This window comes from Cololabis saira, chromosome 11 (genome assembly GCF_033807715.1).
Source record: "Cololabis saira isolate AMF1-May2022 chromosome 11, fColSai1.1, whole genome shotgun sequence".
Lineage (NCBI taxonomy): Eukaryota > Metazoa > Chordata > Actinopteri > Beloniformes > Belonidae > Cololabis > Cololabis saira.
Window position 1 is genome coordinate 39,677,764 of NC_084597.1, and position 18,244 is coordinate 39,696,007.

The 18,244-nt window shown below is 37.0% G+C and overlaps 1 protein-coding gene across 1 annotated transcript; it reads left to right on the forward strand.

The window, feature by feature from the left end:
* Positions 1 to 239: 239 nt before the first annotated feature.
* On the forward strand, positions 240 to 15,048 carry tmc2a (transmembrane channel-like 2a). Its single transcript, XM_061733202.1, has 20 exons — positions 240 to 246; positions 346 to 384; positions 486 to 930; positions 2,771 to 2,926; positions 3,026 to 3,116; positions 3,203 to 3,284; positions 3,376 to 3,482; positions 3,701 to 3,799; positions 4,096 to 4,238; positions 5,576 to 5,723; positions 5,908 to 6,096; positions 6,207 to 6,386; positions 9,217 to 9,375; positions 9,570 to 9,698; positions 10,532 to 10,599; positions 11,750 to 11,989; positions 12,076 to 12,201; positions 13,035 to 13,113; positions 13,779 to 13,896; positions 14,730 to 15,048. The coding sequence occupies exons 1-20, from the start codon at positions 240 to 242 to the stop codon at positions 14,927 to 14,929; spliced, it is 2,805 nt and encodes a 934-aa protein (XP_061589186.1). The 3' UTR covers positions 14,930 to 15,048.
* The last annotated feature ends 3,196 nt before the right edge of the window (positions 15,049 to 18,244 follow it).

Consider the following 18,244-nt stretch of genomic DNA (forward strand, 5'->3'; position numbering starts at 1 on the left):
TATTGTACTACATTCAATATTATATGTTTTTATTTCTTTATTTTTATCCAGATCTAAACTCAAAGTATCACTGAAATAGATGAAAATGTCATTTACACTTTGCTGAACTAAATAAAATGTAGATTAATGGATGTGTCAGTAATGTATTTACAGTTCACGTTACTGAAAATGTTAGAATATCCACTTAATTTCAGACCAGTCATTGCAATTGTCATTTGTGTGTTAGCTGCAGGTGTGAAATGAGTGGTTAGACTGTTTCTGTTTCTATTGTTAAAGCTTGTTTTTAAGGATGGATATTTGATTGTGCTGCTGTTTCTTTTTGTTGTTTTGTTTTTCCCTCCTCAGTCGATATTGATATTGACAGTGATGCAAGTGACAGCGATGGTGAGTGAACCAAACTGCACTTCACTCCGTTTATTTATTCAAACAGCCTCTCGTGAGACGCTGAAGATATCTGGTGCTAATGAATGTGTTTCATGGTGTAGACGGTGCTGCACAGAAGAGAACAAACAGGAGGCAGGCAGCTGGAAGAGGAGGTGCAAGAGGAAGAGGCCGAGGCAAAAAAGCAGAGAGTGAGGAGGAGGATGAGGAGGGGGAAGAGGAAACTCCCAGGGGACGCAGAGGAGCCAACAAGAGAGAGCCGGCTAAGAAGCGAGGAGGCGGTAAAGATGATGAGAGTGAGGAGGAGGCTCCCAAGAACAAGAGAGGAGGTGCAGCCAAGAAAAAGAGAGGAGGCAAAGCCCGCGGCAGCGACGATGAAGACAGTGATGTAGAGAAAGGGAAGAAGGGGAGAAGAGGAGGAGGAAAGAAGGGAGACAAGGAAGAAGAAGGCAGTAAGGGTAAGAAAGGTGATGCCAAAGGAAAGGGTAAGGGTAAAGACAAGGACGATGACAAGGACAAGAAGAAGAAGAAAAAGAAGAAGGATGACAGGTAGGCAGTTTTCATGGAGTCAAATACAAACCCACACTGTTATTTATTTGTAACGTAGCTGTACAAACAATGACACAGTCAGTGTTTTAAAACTTCTTCTAAGACACCTTCTTTTTTTACTTTCTGGTGCTATTTGTCACCCAAGATATAGCCTACAGTTTTTCTGCACATGCGCACACAAAATCCCATTTTCCAGTTGTTGCCAGGCAATAAATAACTGATAAAAGTTTCACAAGCTGTACATAGACTGCTGTGGAGAGATCTTTTTTGTGTGTCCAAAAATTCAGTCTTGAGAAAAAAAGTATAAAGAAAAGCATCCAGAATGAGATATTCACGAGGAGGATAGAAGTGAAAAGCAAATTAAGTTATTTGTCCGATGAAATGAGTACATTTGTCTCTGCTGACTGGTGAAGAAGCATCATCAAAATGACAAAACCTCATCCGACAGCTTCTAAAATAAAAGTATGGAAATGTGGTACCGTATTTTAAATCATACATAAACATAGGTTATCTTTTTTTTTTTTAACTTAATTTTTATTTAGTTTTCAACAACAATACACCACATACATTTTCTTCTTTCTTTTTCCTTTTTTCAGCTGCATACAACATCTGTGCACATTATACTTAAGTATTAAGCAAATAAAACAAGAGAAAAACAACAACATAATTATTTACTCCAAAATATACGTATATAATAACAAACCCATAAATAAAAAAAAAGATAGTAAAGTCAATAATAATAGTTGTCCACTCCACGGCACAACGGTGTGTATAGAAAGCATGCACCATATTTACTCAAGGAAAAATTGGGATGTGTATAAAGTCTGTGTACAGAGGGAATACAATAAGAATTAGGCAGGTGGGTCGAGCAACATTGGGTAATAGACCTCACTGTATTAATAGAGCCATGACAGGGCTCCACCGCTTAATAAATGTGTTTTTTTGGAGCCTTAATGAGTAAGTGATTTGCTCCATTTGATAGAGATCCCATACTTTTTTGATCCATATATTGTATGTGGGAGGGTCTGAACATAGGTTATCTTAATGTGGTAAATTGTTTTTATCATCAGGATATCGTTTATAAGTCTGGACTAAGTATATTACTCACAATTTCTTAGTTTCCCACCCAGATGATCCCAGTAGGGGAACCCAAAGGTGATACCAGGATCTTTAAACCAATCCTGACAAATTTGGCAAATCAAGACACATTTTTCTCCCATGTTAGCAGTATTGCTCTCTGGGAGACATTGATAACTTTATTGATTGAAATATCATGAAAGCTGTATGATTTTTACTTTTGATAAAAACTGAGTACAAAATCAAACATTGGCTGAAAATATCACTATTTTGCTCAGATATCCAGTACACTGGTGTTGTAGGAGCATGAATGGTCATGACTGTTATTTTTCAGGAATTTATGTTAGAAGAGTTTGGAAAACCTGACTGGGCACTTGTAAATTACAAAAGATGAATCTGTTTATTATGAAATCCTTAATCCTATGTGGTTTTATATTAACAACTCCACATAAAGTTCATCACTGAGCATAAATGTACACAAATAAGGATGTACATCAACACAGTACACTGCTCGGCCCATCAACCTGGAGGCATCTGCTTGCTGATGGCATAATCTCCTTTTTTGTAATGCTCTAGCCCTCTTTTTGCTCTAAATATATGCTCATTTCTGTATGAGGATTCTCTGACTTCTTCTGCGAACTCTGCTGCGGGTCCTTAATTATCAAAGACAATCTAGTTATGTGGTATTGAAAAGGTAAACTTTCATGAACTCTACAAGAACCTCTCATCCTTTATTTTTATCAATTTGTCATTTCTGCTCCAGTTCTTCTGATTCCAACTCAAACTCAGACGAGGAGGAGGAGTCCATGTCGGAGGGAGAGATGGCTCGGCTGATGGAGGAGGTGGAGGAGAAAAAGAAACTAATCGCCAACATGAGGAACAAGCCCTGGAGGATGAAGCGGAGGCTCACTCATCTAAAGTAATCTGCATATGTGATCATGACTTTCTATCTCAAACTAATTTGCATTGATATTAAATCAAATATCAACTACTGTGCATTTTCATCTTTTCTTAACAGGGATGCTCAGCAATTTGTGGATAAATTTGAAGGGGCTTTAGGCAAAGGAAAAGGCAGGAAGTGGTACGCCTACAAAGTGATGATGACAAAGGTTTGGCACAAAAATCAAACCTTCTTCCTTATATTATGCGTGTATTTTCCCCATTTAATTTTGTTTGTTTCTTTTTTCAATCTCAGAAATGGATTAAGTTTCAAAGGGATTTTGAGAATTTCAGAACCGCCTGTATCCCCTGGGAGAGGAAGATAAAAGAGGTGGAAAGTAAGTTTCGTGAGATGGCAGCTGAGATTGTCTTGACAGTGTCTCCTTGTGGGCGGATTCCACATTTAATCAACATTATCAATGCTCTCAGGTCACTTTGGGTCATCTGTGGCATCTTACTTTATATTTCTGCGCTGGATGTACGGCATGAATCTCGTCCTTTTTGGTCTGACTTTTGGACTGGTGGTCATCCCTGAGGTTAAGTGATGCAACGGCCTTTCTGGCCTAATGACAACTAAAAATAAATACAAATCCAGCAATATCTATTCACCTATTACTCAAGCAGAATCAGAATATGCTGCCAAAAAAATGTTAGAAAAACCCTTCATGAGATGTCATTAATCTGCAAGCAAGAGACAATAAACAAAAGAAAATGCAATAACTCCTTTATATGAATGTATTTCTTAATTTTCTAGGTCCTGATGGGTCTTCCTTATGGCTCTATTCCCAGGAAGACTGTTCCCAGAGCAGAGCAGGATACTGCGCAGGACTACTCTGTTCTTATGGACTTCCAGGTGAGTTTCATATGTCATTAACTTAAAAAAAAACAAAACATTATTAAATGTATCTGCCATAAAAACAAACGTGCAACCAATGAATTCCAGCCAGACACATACATTTTCTATATTTGAGCTAAAAAACAACAAAGAAGCTTGTGGAAGTGAAATGCATCTTTATTTTAAATTGTTATTTCATTATATAATATCCACCGTATAATGGCAGTGGGGCTTACCAAACCAACGTTCACACTTAAGAAAGACAAAGGAGGAATGAAGAGGGGGAAATGTAACAGCATCTTTTCCTCTCTTAGGGTTACTGCAAATATTCGGTACTGTTCTATGGATTTTACAACAGCCAGAGGACCATAGGCCTGCTGAAGTTCAGACTGCCCCTGTCCTACCTCATGGTGGGGGTCGGCACCTTTGGCTACAGTCTAATGCTCGTGATCCGCACGTGAGTCCCACTCATGCATATGCCGCATAGATATTTCAGACCAAACAAGTTTGATACAAAATGAACAAATTAGTACAATATAAAGTATGCCACTGTGTAACTGTGCCATATGATTGGCAGAACTTAGCGACTGAGTAATGTCATCAGGCATAGCTCTCTTTCTTTCATCTGGCTCACGTGGGTATGGAGCAGCATTTTCAATTAAATTTTTTTTTTCAATTTTATTTTATTTATTCCGTATCATGGAAATAGTTCACATACATGTTCCATTCCATGATCGAAAAGGGGGGCAAGAAGAAGAAAGCCTTATATTACAAGCCCCTTTCTCAAAAAAATAAAATACATATGAAGAGGGTCTGTCCGTCTGTTCAACAGTCACTGCTTATATAATACCAAAAAAAAAATAATGAAAAAAACAAAACAAAACAAAAAATAAGAAAACATACACAATAACTCACCAACAACACCAAAAACAAAAAAACAACAAAATATATTTTACCTGTTAAATTCATATTGTCTGATTATGTTGTCTTTATACAATTTCTTGAACTGGTGAATATTTTTACAATCCTTTAAATCAATTGTTAAGGAGTTCCATAATTTTACACCACATACTGAAATACACATTTGTTTTAAAGTAGTTCGTGCAAACGGATAGTTAAAATCAAATTTCCTCCTATGGTCCTTATTTTCTGAACTAAACACAAAAAAACGTATATTTTCAGGCAATATTCTGCCTTTTGCCTTGAACATAACTAATAAAGTCTGTAACTCAACAATATCTTTAAGTTTAATTAATCCTGCATTGATAAAGTTCATTGGTGTGTTCTCTTGCCTCCTTTTTATGTATGATCCGTACTGCTCTCTTCTGTAAAATAAACAAAGGCTTGATATTTGTTGTGTATGTATTCCCCCAAACTTCGACACAATAACTAAAATAAGGCAAAATAAGTGAGCAATGTTTTGTGAGAGCGCTTTACTTTTTGTGCATTATTCTTTTTTGTTTCTACAGTAACACAGTTTTTTTGTGTTGTTTGGAGCTTGCTGTCACGCGTGACACAGAAGCCAACAGTTGAAGTTACCATTTCTGTTTGTTTTTCATAATAAACTAGTACATTGTGATTTCCACGACCTTGTGCAGTCCGTATATTCTTCTTTTTTTTTTTGCATAACCCAAAAAACACTAAAAAAGTGTTACAACTGCATGAAATACACTAGTAAAGAATGGATTGGTTTGATACAAACAGATGCTCCACAACCTTGGAAATAGTGGGATTAATTTAGATAATGCTTGTGTTTGTCAGCAGTTATCAAAAAGGTTTTGGTTTGGATTTCAGGATGGCCAAGAATGCCGACGTTGGCGGAGGAGATGGCGAGGAAGGGGAGTTCACTTTTGGCTGGAAGATGTTCACCAGCTGGGATTACCTCATTGGCAATGCAGAGACTGCTGACAACAAGTATGCGTCCATCACCACGAGCTTCAAGGTAACCATGGTGGCCTCCCTGTCCCTGAGATGTTTCTATACAGCTAAAGACATTTAGTTTTATTTTTTAAATGCTGCTTCTTGTTTTTTGCCTACTCTCAGGGCAGTTATTTTAACCATGGTTACCTGACAGTGAAAGAGCGCTCCACCAGCACTCAGTTCTCTACTGTTTTTAATAAGAACAGGAGTCCATTGTGGATGAGCAGGAGAACCAGAAGGATGAGAACATTCACTTGCGGAGGTTTCTCAGAGTCCTGGCTAACTTCCTGATCACCTGTAGCCTCGGCGGGAGTGGCTACCTCATCTACTTTGTGGTCAAGAGGTCCCAGGAGTTTGCAACCCGAGATGATCTGAGCTGGTACGAGAAGAATGAGGTAATGACGACCAGAAGAAAAAAGCGCTTTCAGATATGAATAGCAATGTTACTACTGCTGTTGTATCAATGTTTCTGTGACGTTTGTATGAACATGATCTGTTCATCCAGTTGGAACTCATCATGTCCCTGCTGGGCCTGGTTTGTCCTCCTCTGTTTGAGACGATTGCCGAGCTCGAGGACTACCATCCTCGAATCGCCCTCAAGTGGCAGCTGGGACGGATCTTTGCCCTCTTTCTGGGAAACCTCTACACTTTCTTGTTCGCCCTGTTTGATGAGGTCAACACCAAGGTGCAGTTTCTGTTTGTTCTCTCCTTACAAATGTCTACTTGTAATATCATTTCAGAGAGTGTCAGTAGTTGAATGTGCTAACATTGTCAAGTAATCAGTCCGTCATGCGGCTCTTTAGCGCCGCCCTGGTGGCTCCTGGAGCTTTTTCAAAAATGTTTGACCTTTTTTTTCCTTTTTTTTTTATTTTTTCCTTTTTTTCTTCTTATTTTTTTATTTATTTTTTTCCTTTTTTCTTCTTCTTTTTTTCCTTTTTTCTTCTTTTTTTCCTTTTCTCAACATTTTGACTTTTTTCTCGAAATTTTGACTTTTTTCTCGACATTTCAACTTTTTTCTCAACACTACTTTTTTCTCGACATTCTGACTTTTTTCTCAACATTTCAACCTTTTTCTCAACATTTTTACTTTTTCCTCAACATTTTTACTTTTTTCTCAACATTTCGACTTTTTTTCCCGAAATTTTGACTTTTTTCTCAACATTCCGACTTTTTTCTCGAAATTTTCACTTTTTCCCGGCACTTTACTTTTTTCTCGACATTCTGACTTTTTTCTCGACACTTTACTTTTTTCTCTAAATTTTGACTTTTTTCTCGACACTTTACTTTTTTCTCGACATTTTTATTTTTTTCTCAACATTTCCACTTTTTTCTCAACATTTTTACTTTTTTCTCGAAGTGCATAATGAAAAAAATATATATAACTAATTATAGCTAATTATAACTAGTTATAACTAATATAGATATATGTTGCATGTGTTGTCTTCATTCTAAGACTTCATTTTTTGCGGCTCCAGACATATTTGTTTTTTTTCTCTTTCTCTTTCTTTTTTTTTTGCTCTTTCAACATTTTGGGTAGCCGACCCCTGGTCTGCGTGTTTAACCATATAGTGCTTGGTTATGAAATTCTCTGTCAAAAACTGTGGATGATCATAGGCCCAACATTTATATAATAAATCTGTTTAGAAAGACATGGTAGCAACAACTACTCTACTGCCAGATATCTCTGAAACTTCATGTTTCTCTGTCCCTGCAGGACTCATCTTTGTTGTTTATGTTTGGGCGAAATTGAAATAAGTATGTGAAGTTTGACATATTTGACCGATATAGCATGTTTCAGCACTTTGAACATGAAATAATATTTTTAATTGAAACAAACAAGAAGAGATAACGTTAGCCTAGGCATCATGCAGGCTAAAGCCACTAAAGTACACACTTTGTAGAGGCGCTTTTGTAACAGTTGAAGCTGCCCCAGCCACTCCATTGATGCCCCGTCAGCAGGGCAAAACCTCTCCAGCTCATTCAGGCCGGATTGGGTCTGCTGTTCTGTGCTATCCAAGTCACACCAAAGACTTTTAATCAGATTTTGGTCTGACCTTTAGTTGGGCCATTTCAAGAATTTCAATGTTTCCTTTTAATGCCTGTTAATCCATTGGTTTCTATGGGAACCTCCACATTCTTTGGTGTGTTTGTGAAACACCTCCATCCAGTGCTTTTTGGAGAGGGATTTGCCTCGCATGTGCTGAAAACTTTCAACTCATGTGGTGACTTTCGAAAGTATCCTCTCAACAATTCCATACAGTACAAAAATCCTTAATCTTAATTTATATTTTAAAAAAAATATTAGAAAAATGAATAAAAAAAAACAAGGCACAAAGTGAAAATAAAAACAATGTTCATTGTTCCTGCAATTGTATTTTGTTTCAGTTAGTTTTACACTGTTGAGTTTTTATTACGTTTTAGTTTTATTAAAACATTTAACTTGTTTTTTTTAATTTCAATTAATGGAAATATTTTTACACTCTGTTTTAGTCTTAGTTTTCATTAACCCAACATCAGTATTGAGCCAGCCCATCTATAAAGAACTGTACTTCCTCGTGTTGCACACAAGGGGGCATGATATGTTCCTCATGTGGACTGAGATAGGGCAAGAGGAAACAAGGGGTCAAACTTTCATTGTTTTACTAGTATGTTCAGGATCACTGTCACACTGGTAGGCCTCCAGCCCAATCTCAGTTCTCTGGAAGACTGAAACAAGTTTTTCACACTATCCATCTTTTAATTAATTCAGAGCAATTGTTCACCATGATGCTGCCACCTCCATGCTTCACTGTGGTGATTTTAAGCCACATTCGGCGTTTTTTTTTTTTTTTGCCAATGTCAGTTTGATTATTATCTTTTGTCATGTATGGTGTCTTTTAGTGAACTCCAGACATGCTGTTTTACATTCTTTTTGAAGCAGGTCCCAGTTTTTCCATGGAAACAGTCTTAGTTAGGTGCATGGCTTAAAATAGTCCTACAGATAATAACTCCAGTGTTTACTGTGGAGCTTGAATTCACTTTTTGACTTCTGAAGGTACACCAGATAATAATTTAGAGCTTCAAAGAAAAGGGGTAAAAACAAATGACTTCTTTCATTAAAAAAAAAAAAAAAATGTTTTACTTTGAACAATTTTATATTGATCCATCACATAAATGAACATAAAATGGATTAAAAATATAGATGGGAACGCTGCAAAATATGACAAGGACTAATAAAGGTGAACTTTTTCACAAGGCATTGTTGCCTCAGTAAAGTAATCAAATGGTTTTGTTGAATAGCTTGAAGTTTCAAAAATTGTTTGTCTGTTAGGAAAAATATCTCAGCATCTGCTGAGGTTCTGTCACGACAGTCCATTTCTTAGTTTCTGCCTTTAAATTCAGATATTTCTAGTGATTGGATGCTGTGAGGTATCTGTTTTTTTAAAATGTCTGGACTATTTCAAAGAAAACATTTGAAATAGTCCTGGAAAACACAAAGTATCATGCACACTGATTAGTTTCTTTGCCCTCCTCAGCTGGAAGAAGAGGAGTCCATCAAGAATGCTACCATCTGGTTTATGAAGGAATACCACGCCAACTACACCAGTCAGTTCAACGATACCGAGGGCACACCACCCCCTCTTAACCCTGCTGATGTTGTCAGAGGACCCTGCTGGGAGACTGCTGTTGGGATAGTAAAGAACACCAAAGCTGACTTTATCATCAATATTGAGCATATATGTAAACAGCAATTGCAAATTCAGGCTTCTCAGGCCAAAGGAATCAGCTCAGTTAAATATTGATGACGATAATTGAAAACTCCCATTTATGTAACTTTTTTTTAGTCAAAGTGTGAAAATCTATGAATATGTTGACTGTTCTTTTACAGGAGTTTGTGAAGCTTACAGTGTCAGACATCCAGGTCACCTACCTGACCATCCTGATAGGGGACTTTGCCAGAGCCGTCATCGTGCGCTTCCTTAACTACTGCTGGTGCTGGGACCTGGAAGCTGGATTTGTAAGTTTGTGAGCTGCTGTGGGTTTGGTGCATGTGCAAATAAAATAGAGCACAAACAACACTACCACTAATACATTCAGATTTAGCAAAACTGCAGTACAAGTGAACATTCAACCCACCCTGTGGTGTAACTGAATGTGATGAACCACCACAACAAGTGTTTTGAATGGAGGGACATTGCATACTAATGGCCAGTGTTATAGTAGCGTGCAGTGCATACTGGATACTGCACAAACAAGAAATTAATGTGGTTCTAAAAATGGGCCATATGTCTTCCTCATTGTGTGATCATATAAACTTTTACACAACAGGCATTTTCTTCTTATTGTCTACATGTGTGATTACTTTTGAAAATGTAAGATTTGGTTCAGAGTATAATATGAAGGTGAGCCTAGATGCTGGAAAACTAAAACACCATTAAACTTTAAATTAACTAATTATCTATAACTCTGTCTTTAAAGTACTATCTGATACAGCAAGAAGCCAAGAATATATCATTTTGCTTTCTTTTAGTGTTGTATATTGGATAGAACAGATAATCCAAGGCACTGATGATGAAAAAATAATACATTACGGCCACATTTTGCACTTACAATGCACTTTTGTTTATTCTCATGGCATAATTTTCTTGCTTCAGAGCAGCTACATTAAAACAAACATGATATTGTTAAAGTTAAATAAAACCTAATAATCCTTTCAATAATACCATATATATATATATATATATATATATATGTATGTGTGTATATATTTATATTCAGTAACTTTAACATTGTAAAGACATTGGACTTCATCCTGCTATTGTTGTCATTTTTGTCTCTAACTTCTTTCAGCCGTCATATGGAGAGTTTGACATCAGTGGAAATGTTCTTGGCTTGGTCTTCAATCAAGGCATGATCTGGTACAGGCTGCACTATGATAAATATTGATAAATATTCTACACTGGTGCACACGCTCATGTACACTGTGTGCACCGGTGCAGGCGCGTGCTGCTGCATGTCCGGCCTGCCTGACTGTAGATGTAAAGTGATTAACAGTGATAATGTTGAGGTTTCGGTGGAGCTGTATGATATTAACAAGTACCACTTGATTATGTCATTAATGTAATGTAATGATAAATTACATGTGACATTATACAGTTTCTATCACATTATTATGTTTTCGTAATCTTTTTTTAACATCATTACTGACATTTGTATAGATTATTTAAACTGTTTTAAATTGGAGTAGTTTTGTTTTCAGAAATATTCTTGTCTTTACTTACAATGATTTCATGAAAGGAGGTTAGAAATGCTTTATTCCAACTTTATGGGCCACATCGCATTTTTTGTGTATTTAGTTGTTACAGTCTGCTTGCTATTTCCCAGTATGGATATATCAATGTTTCTATATTATTCGATGGTACACTCTATTGCATCGTTTCAAGTTTTCTCAGTTCGGTTTATGTCTTTATTTTGACTCAATGGTCAAAAGGGTCACATTTTACTTGAATTAAAGGAGCATGAGGCTCCTTTTAAGAAATGAGACTCTCTAGCGCCACCCTTCACCACGACGGCCGTCGGGGGTACTGCAGCCAACAGTGAAGCCGGCACGGGAGAACGGGGAGAACGCACATGCAGCGTCATTTGACGTCACATCCGCAGGACAGCGCGGGGAATTCGGGCCCCGAATTGCAGCACATTTTGCAGCACACAGCCTGTTCAAGGCAACGGAGAGATACGCTAGAGGGCTCATTCTTTTTGGTTTGGAACGCTTCATCTGACATTATTACTAGAAAACTTAAAACGTATACGAATTTTTTTCATAAATCCTGCCTCAATCCTGCCTCATGCTCCTTTAATCAGTGATGAATGATATAGTTATGAACATGTTTTGAAATCAATAGATAAAACAATTTTGTCAGTGTCTTAAATGTCTCTGCTGACCATTACCCTTCAGTATTTCAATCTTTTGCAGGCATTTTTTGAAACACAATGACATTATATTGCATCCTGGACTAAAATGAAGGATGTATGATTGTACTTATTGTGTCCTCTGCTGTCTTACCACAGGATGGGAGCATTTTATGCTCCTGGGCTTGTCGGCATCAATGTGCTCCGTCTCCTCAGCTCCATGTATTATCAGTGTTGGGCTGTGATGGCCACAAACGTCCCCCATGAGAGAGTGTTCAAGGCCTCCAAGTCCAACAACTTCTACATGGGTCTTCTGCTGCTTGTCCTCTTCTTGAGTCTCTTACCTGTTGTCTACACCATCATGACCCTGCCACCTTCGTTTGACTGTGGACCTTTTAGGTTATAACACATACGAAAACATAGATCATTCTGAATGTATCTTCAAAAGCAAGTATGCGCTAATATAAACCCTATGTTGTGACCAGCGGGAAGGCAAAGATGTTTGATGTGATCATGGAGACAATTGAACTGGACCTACCGGCCTTCTTGGGGACACTCTTCAGCTACGCAGCCAACCCCGGCCTCATTATACCAGCTGTGCTGCTGATGATGTGAGAGTAGACACACACACACCTTTTTAGATCTTTTTACCATCCATTAGGGCTGGGTGATATGGACCAAAAGTCATATCTCGATATTTTCTAGCTGAATGGCGATACTCGATATATATCGATATTTTTTCTGTGCCATAATTGGGGTTTCCCCCAAAGCATTATAGCATAGCATCTCTGTTAGCATCTCTGTTAGCATCTCTGTTAGCATCTCTGTTAGCTTCATTTTTTTCTGAGTCAGTTTTAATACAATGCCTCGTGCCAAATGTCACACAGGTTCCTTTTATTAACAGAGGTCTGCACAATATCAAAATGTATAAAACAAATGAAATAAAAATAAACTGCCTGCATATATGGAATAAAAATGCTTCTTGAATAAAATAAAACAAATATCCCTTTCCTGCATAACAATTAAATTAAAATACACTGTGCAATTAATACAATGTAAACAGTAACAGGCAGACTTTTCCACTGAGGTTGACAGTTGTGCAAATGACAAAACATTTGTGCAAATCTCAAATAGTCAATTTGTCCCAAAATAAGCTACATCAAAATCGTACATTTTTTTTTTTTTTTTTTTTTTTTTAATAATCGATATAAACGATATTGTCTCGTACCATATCGCGTTTGAAAATATATCGATATATTAAAATCTCGATATATCGCCCAGCCCTACACACACCCTTTACATCTTTTTACCATCCATGCAACGCTTTACTGGTTGCACATTGTACTTTGATAGCTGTAGACAACAGAAAGGATCCAAACAGTATTCACAGCCCTGCATGTCTTTCCAACCAATGAAAATGAACAAAATGTACCATCTCTTACAGACTGGCTATCTACTACCTGAACTCAGTTTCTGAAGCCTACAAAAACTCCAACATGGAGCTGAAAAAGAAAATGCAGATGGTAAGAAGACCAGGTGGATAAAAGTGATGTTGATGCTTTGTACTGTACATATGAAGAAAAGGAGGGATTTGGGCATCTGGGAATTTAGGACTCTAAATAACTAGAAATGAAGGAACCGTTTTAACACGTTAGATCCTGATATGATAATTGTATCTTTCAGGTCTATTTAGTGATCTCATAGGCTTTTTTCTACATACAGGACAGTCTCAAAAAATTTGAATATTGTGATTTTCTGTAATGCAATTACAAAAACTAAAATGTCATACATTCTGGATTCATTACAAATCAACTGAAATATTGCAAGCCTTTTATTATTTTAATATTGCTGATCATGGCTTACAGTTTAAGAAAACTCAAATATCCTATCTCAAAAAATTAGAATATTCTGGGAATCTTAATCTTAAACTGTAAGCCATAATCAGCAATATTAAAATAATAAAAGGCTTGCAATATTTTAGTTGATTTGTAATGAATCCAGAATGTATGACATTTTTAGTTTTTTTAATTGCATTACAGAAAATAAAGAACTTTATCACAATATTCTAATTTTCTGAGACAGTTCTGTAGTACATATAAAGACCAATTCTGACCCCTGAGAGTTAATTTTTATTTACATAAAGTCCTCTCAATTCTCTGCCTCTTTCTCTCTTTCTCTTTGTGTTCAGGCTCGGGATGAAGAGAAGAACCGGAGAAACAACACAAACACCACCAATCAGGTCATGCTAGACCTGGAAGACCTGCTGCCCAACCGATCGCTCGCCCCCCCTGCTCCACCAGAGCCCGGTTAGTTTCTTTCTGACGTGAAATGTCATAAGTCATGGCAGGTTGATGGTTTACATTTGTTTCAGTGTCTCAAGACCAGAGGTGTCAAAAGTATTCACATTCATTACTCAGGTAGAAGTATAGATACTAGAGTTTAAAAATACTCCTGTAGAAGTTGAAGTATCAACTCAAGTTTTTTACTCAAGTAAAAGTATAAAAGTACTGGTTTCAAAATTACTTAAAGTATAAAAGTAAAAGTAATGTAAGGGGGAAAAAGGCATTAAGGACAAAAGCCATTGAAAATGAATGCATCTTAGTATAATGCAAATATATTAAAGAAGCATATATGTGTACTATTGAGCATTAACATGTGTTTCAGAGAGCAGGAGATATGATGACTAGTTGCCTATAAGTATTGTAATGGTGCAAAAAGTCAAACTTCAGAGGCATGTTATCATTTATCCTAACCTTTATTGGAATGTACATCCAAGTTTAGTTGCAGGAATCTGAGGGAACGGATGTAAGAACAAAACTGGACAAGAACATCTGAAACAACCACAACCAAATTCACTCTATCCGGATGGAGCAATTTAACTGGATAGTTTTTATTAAAGGCCGAAATGAAATAGAGTAACGAGGCTGTTTTTAAAATGTAAGGAGTAAAAAGTACAGATAATTATGTGAAAATGTAAGGAGTAAAAGTAAAAAGTCGTCTGAAAAATAATTAGTCCAGTGAAGTATAGATAACCAAAATTTCTACTTAAGTAAGGTAACAAAGTGTTACTTGACACCTCTGCTCAAGACAGCAGGTCGTTGTGGCCTTGAGGTAGATAAATGTGTCTTTGTCTTAACAGAAAAATCACCAGAGCCAAAGCCCACAAAGACGAAGCCGGGCTCTGCTGGTAAAGGCGTTAACCTGGAGAAAGACGTGGCTCTGGCTTCATCAAACCCGAATGCTCGAGGGCCCGTCAGCCGGCCCCCGGGGCCGAGAGGACCTGGACCCGGTGGTCCAGGAGGGGGGCGAGGCCGCGGGCGAGGGCCTCCTCCCAGATAACAGTGTGAGGAAATGGCAGTCCTCTACACCAGTGTCTCCCAACCTGGGGTCCGGGCCCCCCTGGGGGGGCGCCAGAGATCTCTGGGGGGGCGCGAAATTTTGTCTGCTTTGAGGATATGCAGTTGTACAAATTATATTTACACATGTTAAATAAATAAAAAATCATAATAACACACCTAATGGAATACTGTAATCCAAGTCTGTATAAACCCACTTGAAAATATATTTTGGTCATTTTTAAATACTAATGCCGCGTTCCATTTGTCCTCGGAAGTGGGGATTTCCCAGTTCCCAGTTGGATTTTTCAACTGGAACGCCCCTCGAAGTGGAATTTCCCACTGGGAAAGTGGGAGAGTCTTCACCACCCCCGAGTTCACATTCCAAGATGGCTGTCCCGGTTGTAAACAGTAGAAGAGAGCTCTGTAAAAATTCGTAGCACTTCATTCTAGTTTTGGTCACACTCAATCAGTCGTATACAAGTATTGTTCGGCATATATATGCTGCTATAGTGTAATTTGAAATTTTCATGTGGTATATGAGAACTACAAACTTGTTTACCTACTTTGTAACTGGAACGCTGATAACTCGGCTGTGACGTCATTCCCAGTTCCGAGTTCCGACTTCCGAGGTAAATGGAACGCAGCAAAAGTTATTTATCAGGATAAAAACTTAAAAACGTATTATTATATCATTATTCAACATTTAATCATACTACTACTCCGACAGGTTGTTAAAGGAAAAATGTTAAAAAAATGTTGCTCTCATATTAAAAGAGACATTTTTCAGAAATATTTTTTTGTCCTTGCAATTATTTTTGGTGTGTATTTTATACATTGGTGACACAAAAGGAAGGTGAGAAAAACAAAGTAAAAAAAAAAACATAATTAATGTTCATTCTTTCAATTAAAGGTTTGTAACGAATAACTTTACTCTTTTGGTGCTAGTACGTACGGGTCAGGGGGCCCGCTGGTCTTAGACACAAGTAGGGGGGGCTCCAAAGAAAAAAGGTGGGAACCACTGCTCTACACTGCGCTCATTCTTCAGACAACCTTTGTTCATTTCACAGGTATAAACATAGGAAACAAGCATAAAGCGATTCAGCAGTCAACACAGTACCAGGAACTATCTAGAAACTGATGCAGGTACTGGTTACTTATAATGAAGAAGAGAATAAATGTTCATATAATGACTTGTCAGTGTATGGTGTGACTTCAGCAATGTAATGATAGTATTCTGGCTTTTATGTTAAAGAATATTGGATCTCATTTCCTGTATTGTTTCCTTCACATGAGAAAAGTCAGACAGGCTGCAAGCCTGAAGACGCCTGTCCTTCTAATTACAGGACACACTTACGTTAAACATGTCACTGTAGGCAAATTATTCTCCTTTTCTATGGATACCAATTCATTTTTTAAGGCTGGTTTCATAAGTTTGTTTTAGATTAGTCTCCTGAACCAAAGGTCACAGGCAATGTCTGATGTTCATTAGTCAGTGTTCAGAAAACTATTACTTTAGTCCAGGGGTCGGCAACCCAAAATGTTGAAAGAGCCATATTGGACCAAAAACACAAAAAACAAATAAGTCTTGTATAAGCCTTAGAATGAAGACAACACATGCTGCATGTTTCGATATTTGTTATAACTGGGGGAAGAATTTTTTTTTTCATTATGCACTTTGAGAAAAAAGTCAAAATGCAGAGAAAAAAGTCGAAATGTCGAGAAAAAAGTGAAAAATTTCTAGAAAAAAGTCGAAATGTCAAGATTAATGTTGAAGTATAATCTTGTGAAAAAAGTCGAAATGTCAAGAAAAAAATCGAAATGTCGAGAAAAAAGTCAAAATTTCGTGAAAAAGGTCAAAATGTTGATAAAAAGGTCGAAATTTCGAGAAAAAAGTCAAAATTTCGAGAAAAAAGTCAAAATTTCGAGAAAAAAGTCGAAATGTCGAGATAAAAGTGAAAAATTTCTAGAAAAAAGCCGAAATGTCAAGATTAATGTTGAAGTATAATCTTGTGAAAAAAGTCGAAATGTCAAGAAAAAAATCGAAATGTCGAGAAAAAAGTCAAAATTTCGTGAAAAAGGTCAAAATGTTGATAAAAAGGTCGAAATTTCAAGGAAAAAGTCAAAATTTCGAGAAAAAAGTCAAAATTTCGAGAAAAAAGTCGAAATGTCGAGATAAATGTTGAAGTACAATCTTGAGAAAAAAGTTGAAATGTCGAGATTAAAAAGGAAAGGAAAAAGGAAGAAAAAAAGAAGAAAAAAAGAAAAAAGAAGAAAAAGGAAAAAAAGAAGAAAAAAGAGAAAAAAAGGAAAATAGAGAAAAAAAGAAGAAAAAAAGGGAAAAAGAAAAAAAAATAAGAAAAAGGTCAAACATTTTTGAAAAAGCTCCAGGAGCCACTAGGGCGGCGCTAAAGAGCCGCATGCGGCTCTAGAGCCGCGGGTTTCCGACCCCTGCTTTAGTCAGTTTCATGTTATTTCAGTGATCATTGGTGGGTTTTTCTTTCTTTAATGGAGACTACCAGCAAATCTGCCCACGTGTGCAGTTCAGGCATCAGTCTGCTGTTGTAGGATAGGAAAATGAGCCACTCCTATTGTTAATCCAATTTAAGTTTCACAGGTAGACTTTGTGCCTTTTAGGTTATCAGTCATTTCAAATCAGTATATTGATGTCAATAACTTTACCAGCCTATTACGAAGTAATGAGTTTCACAACATTGTCCCTAGTTTCACTTTTGTTTACCTCTGCATTTTTCCAGTAAACTAAGTTCAACTCCAACTCCAGGTAATAGCAGGTCTTGAAGTAGCAGATCTATATCCAAATGAAATAAATAGTCCCATATTGCTGTTCCCTGTACATGCCCCATGTCTCAGTCTCCAGCTGAGAAGAAACACAAATAAAACTCCCACACAAACTCATTACACCAAGCTGTTTCATTTTATAGCTCCACAGTGTACTAAGGAATTGGAAGTAGGATACTTATCTAATCACTCGGTCATGATAAATAACAATTATACAATCATCTTATTTGCACATCTTAAATAAATACCTGCAAAAAGTCTAAATATGTAAATTTTTCTTTAAAAGAATGTTTACAGACTTTAACAAGCTGTTGTCCTTGGCTGATTGACAGATTATAAAACTACGTCAAAAAGGTAATTCAGCACACAGTGTGGTAAATATGTTAGTTGTTCCCAGCCAGCAGTTTGGAGTTAGTACAAACACCACGTGAAAATGTTTAACAGGAAAATTAACAGATTATGGACAATGTGAAAGCAGCAGGATAGAAAACAGAAAGCAAAGTGCCTTGAAAACAGAAGA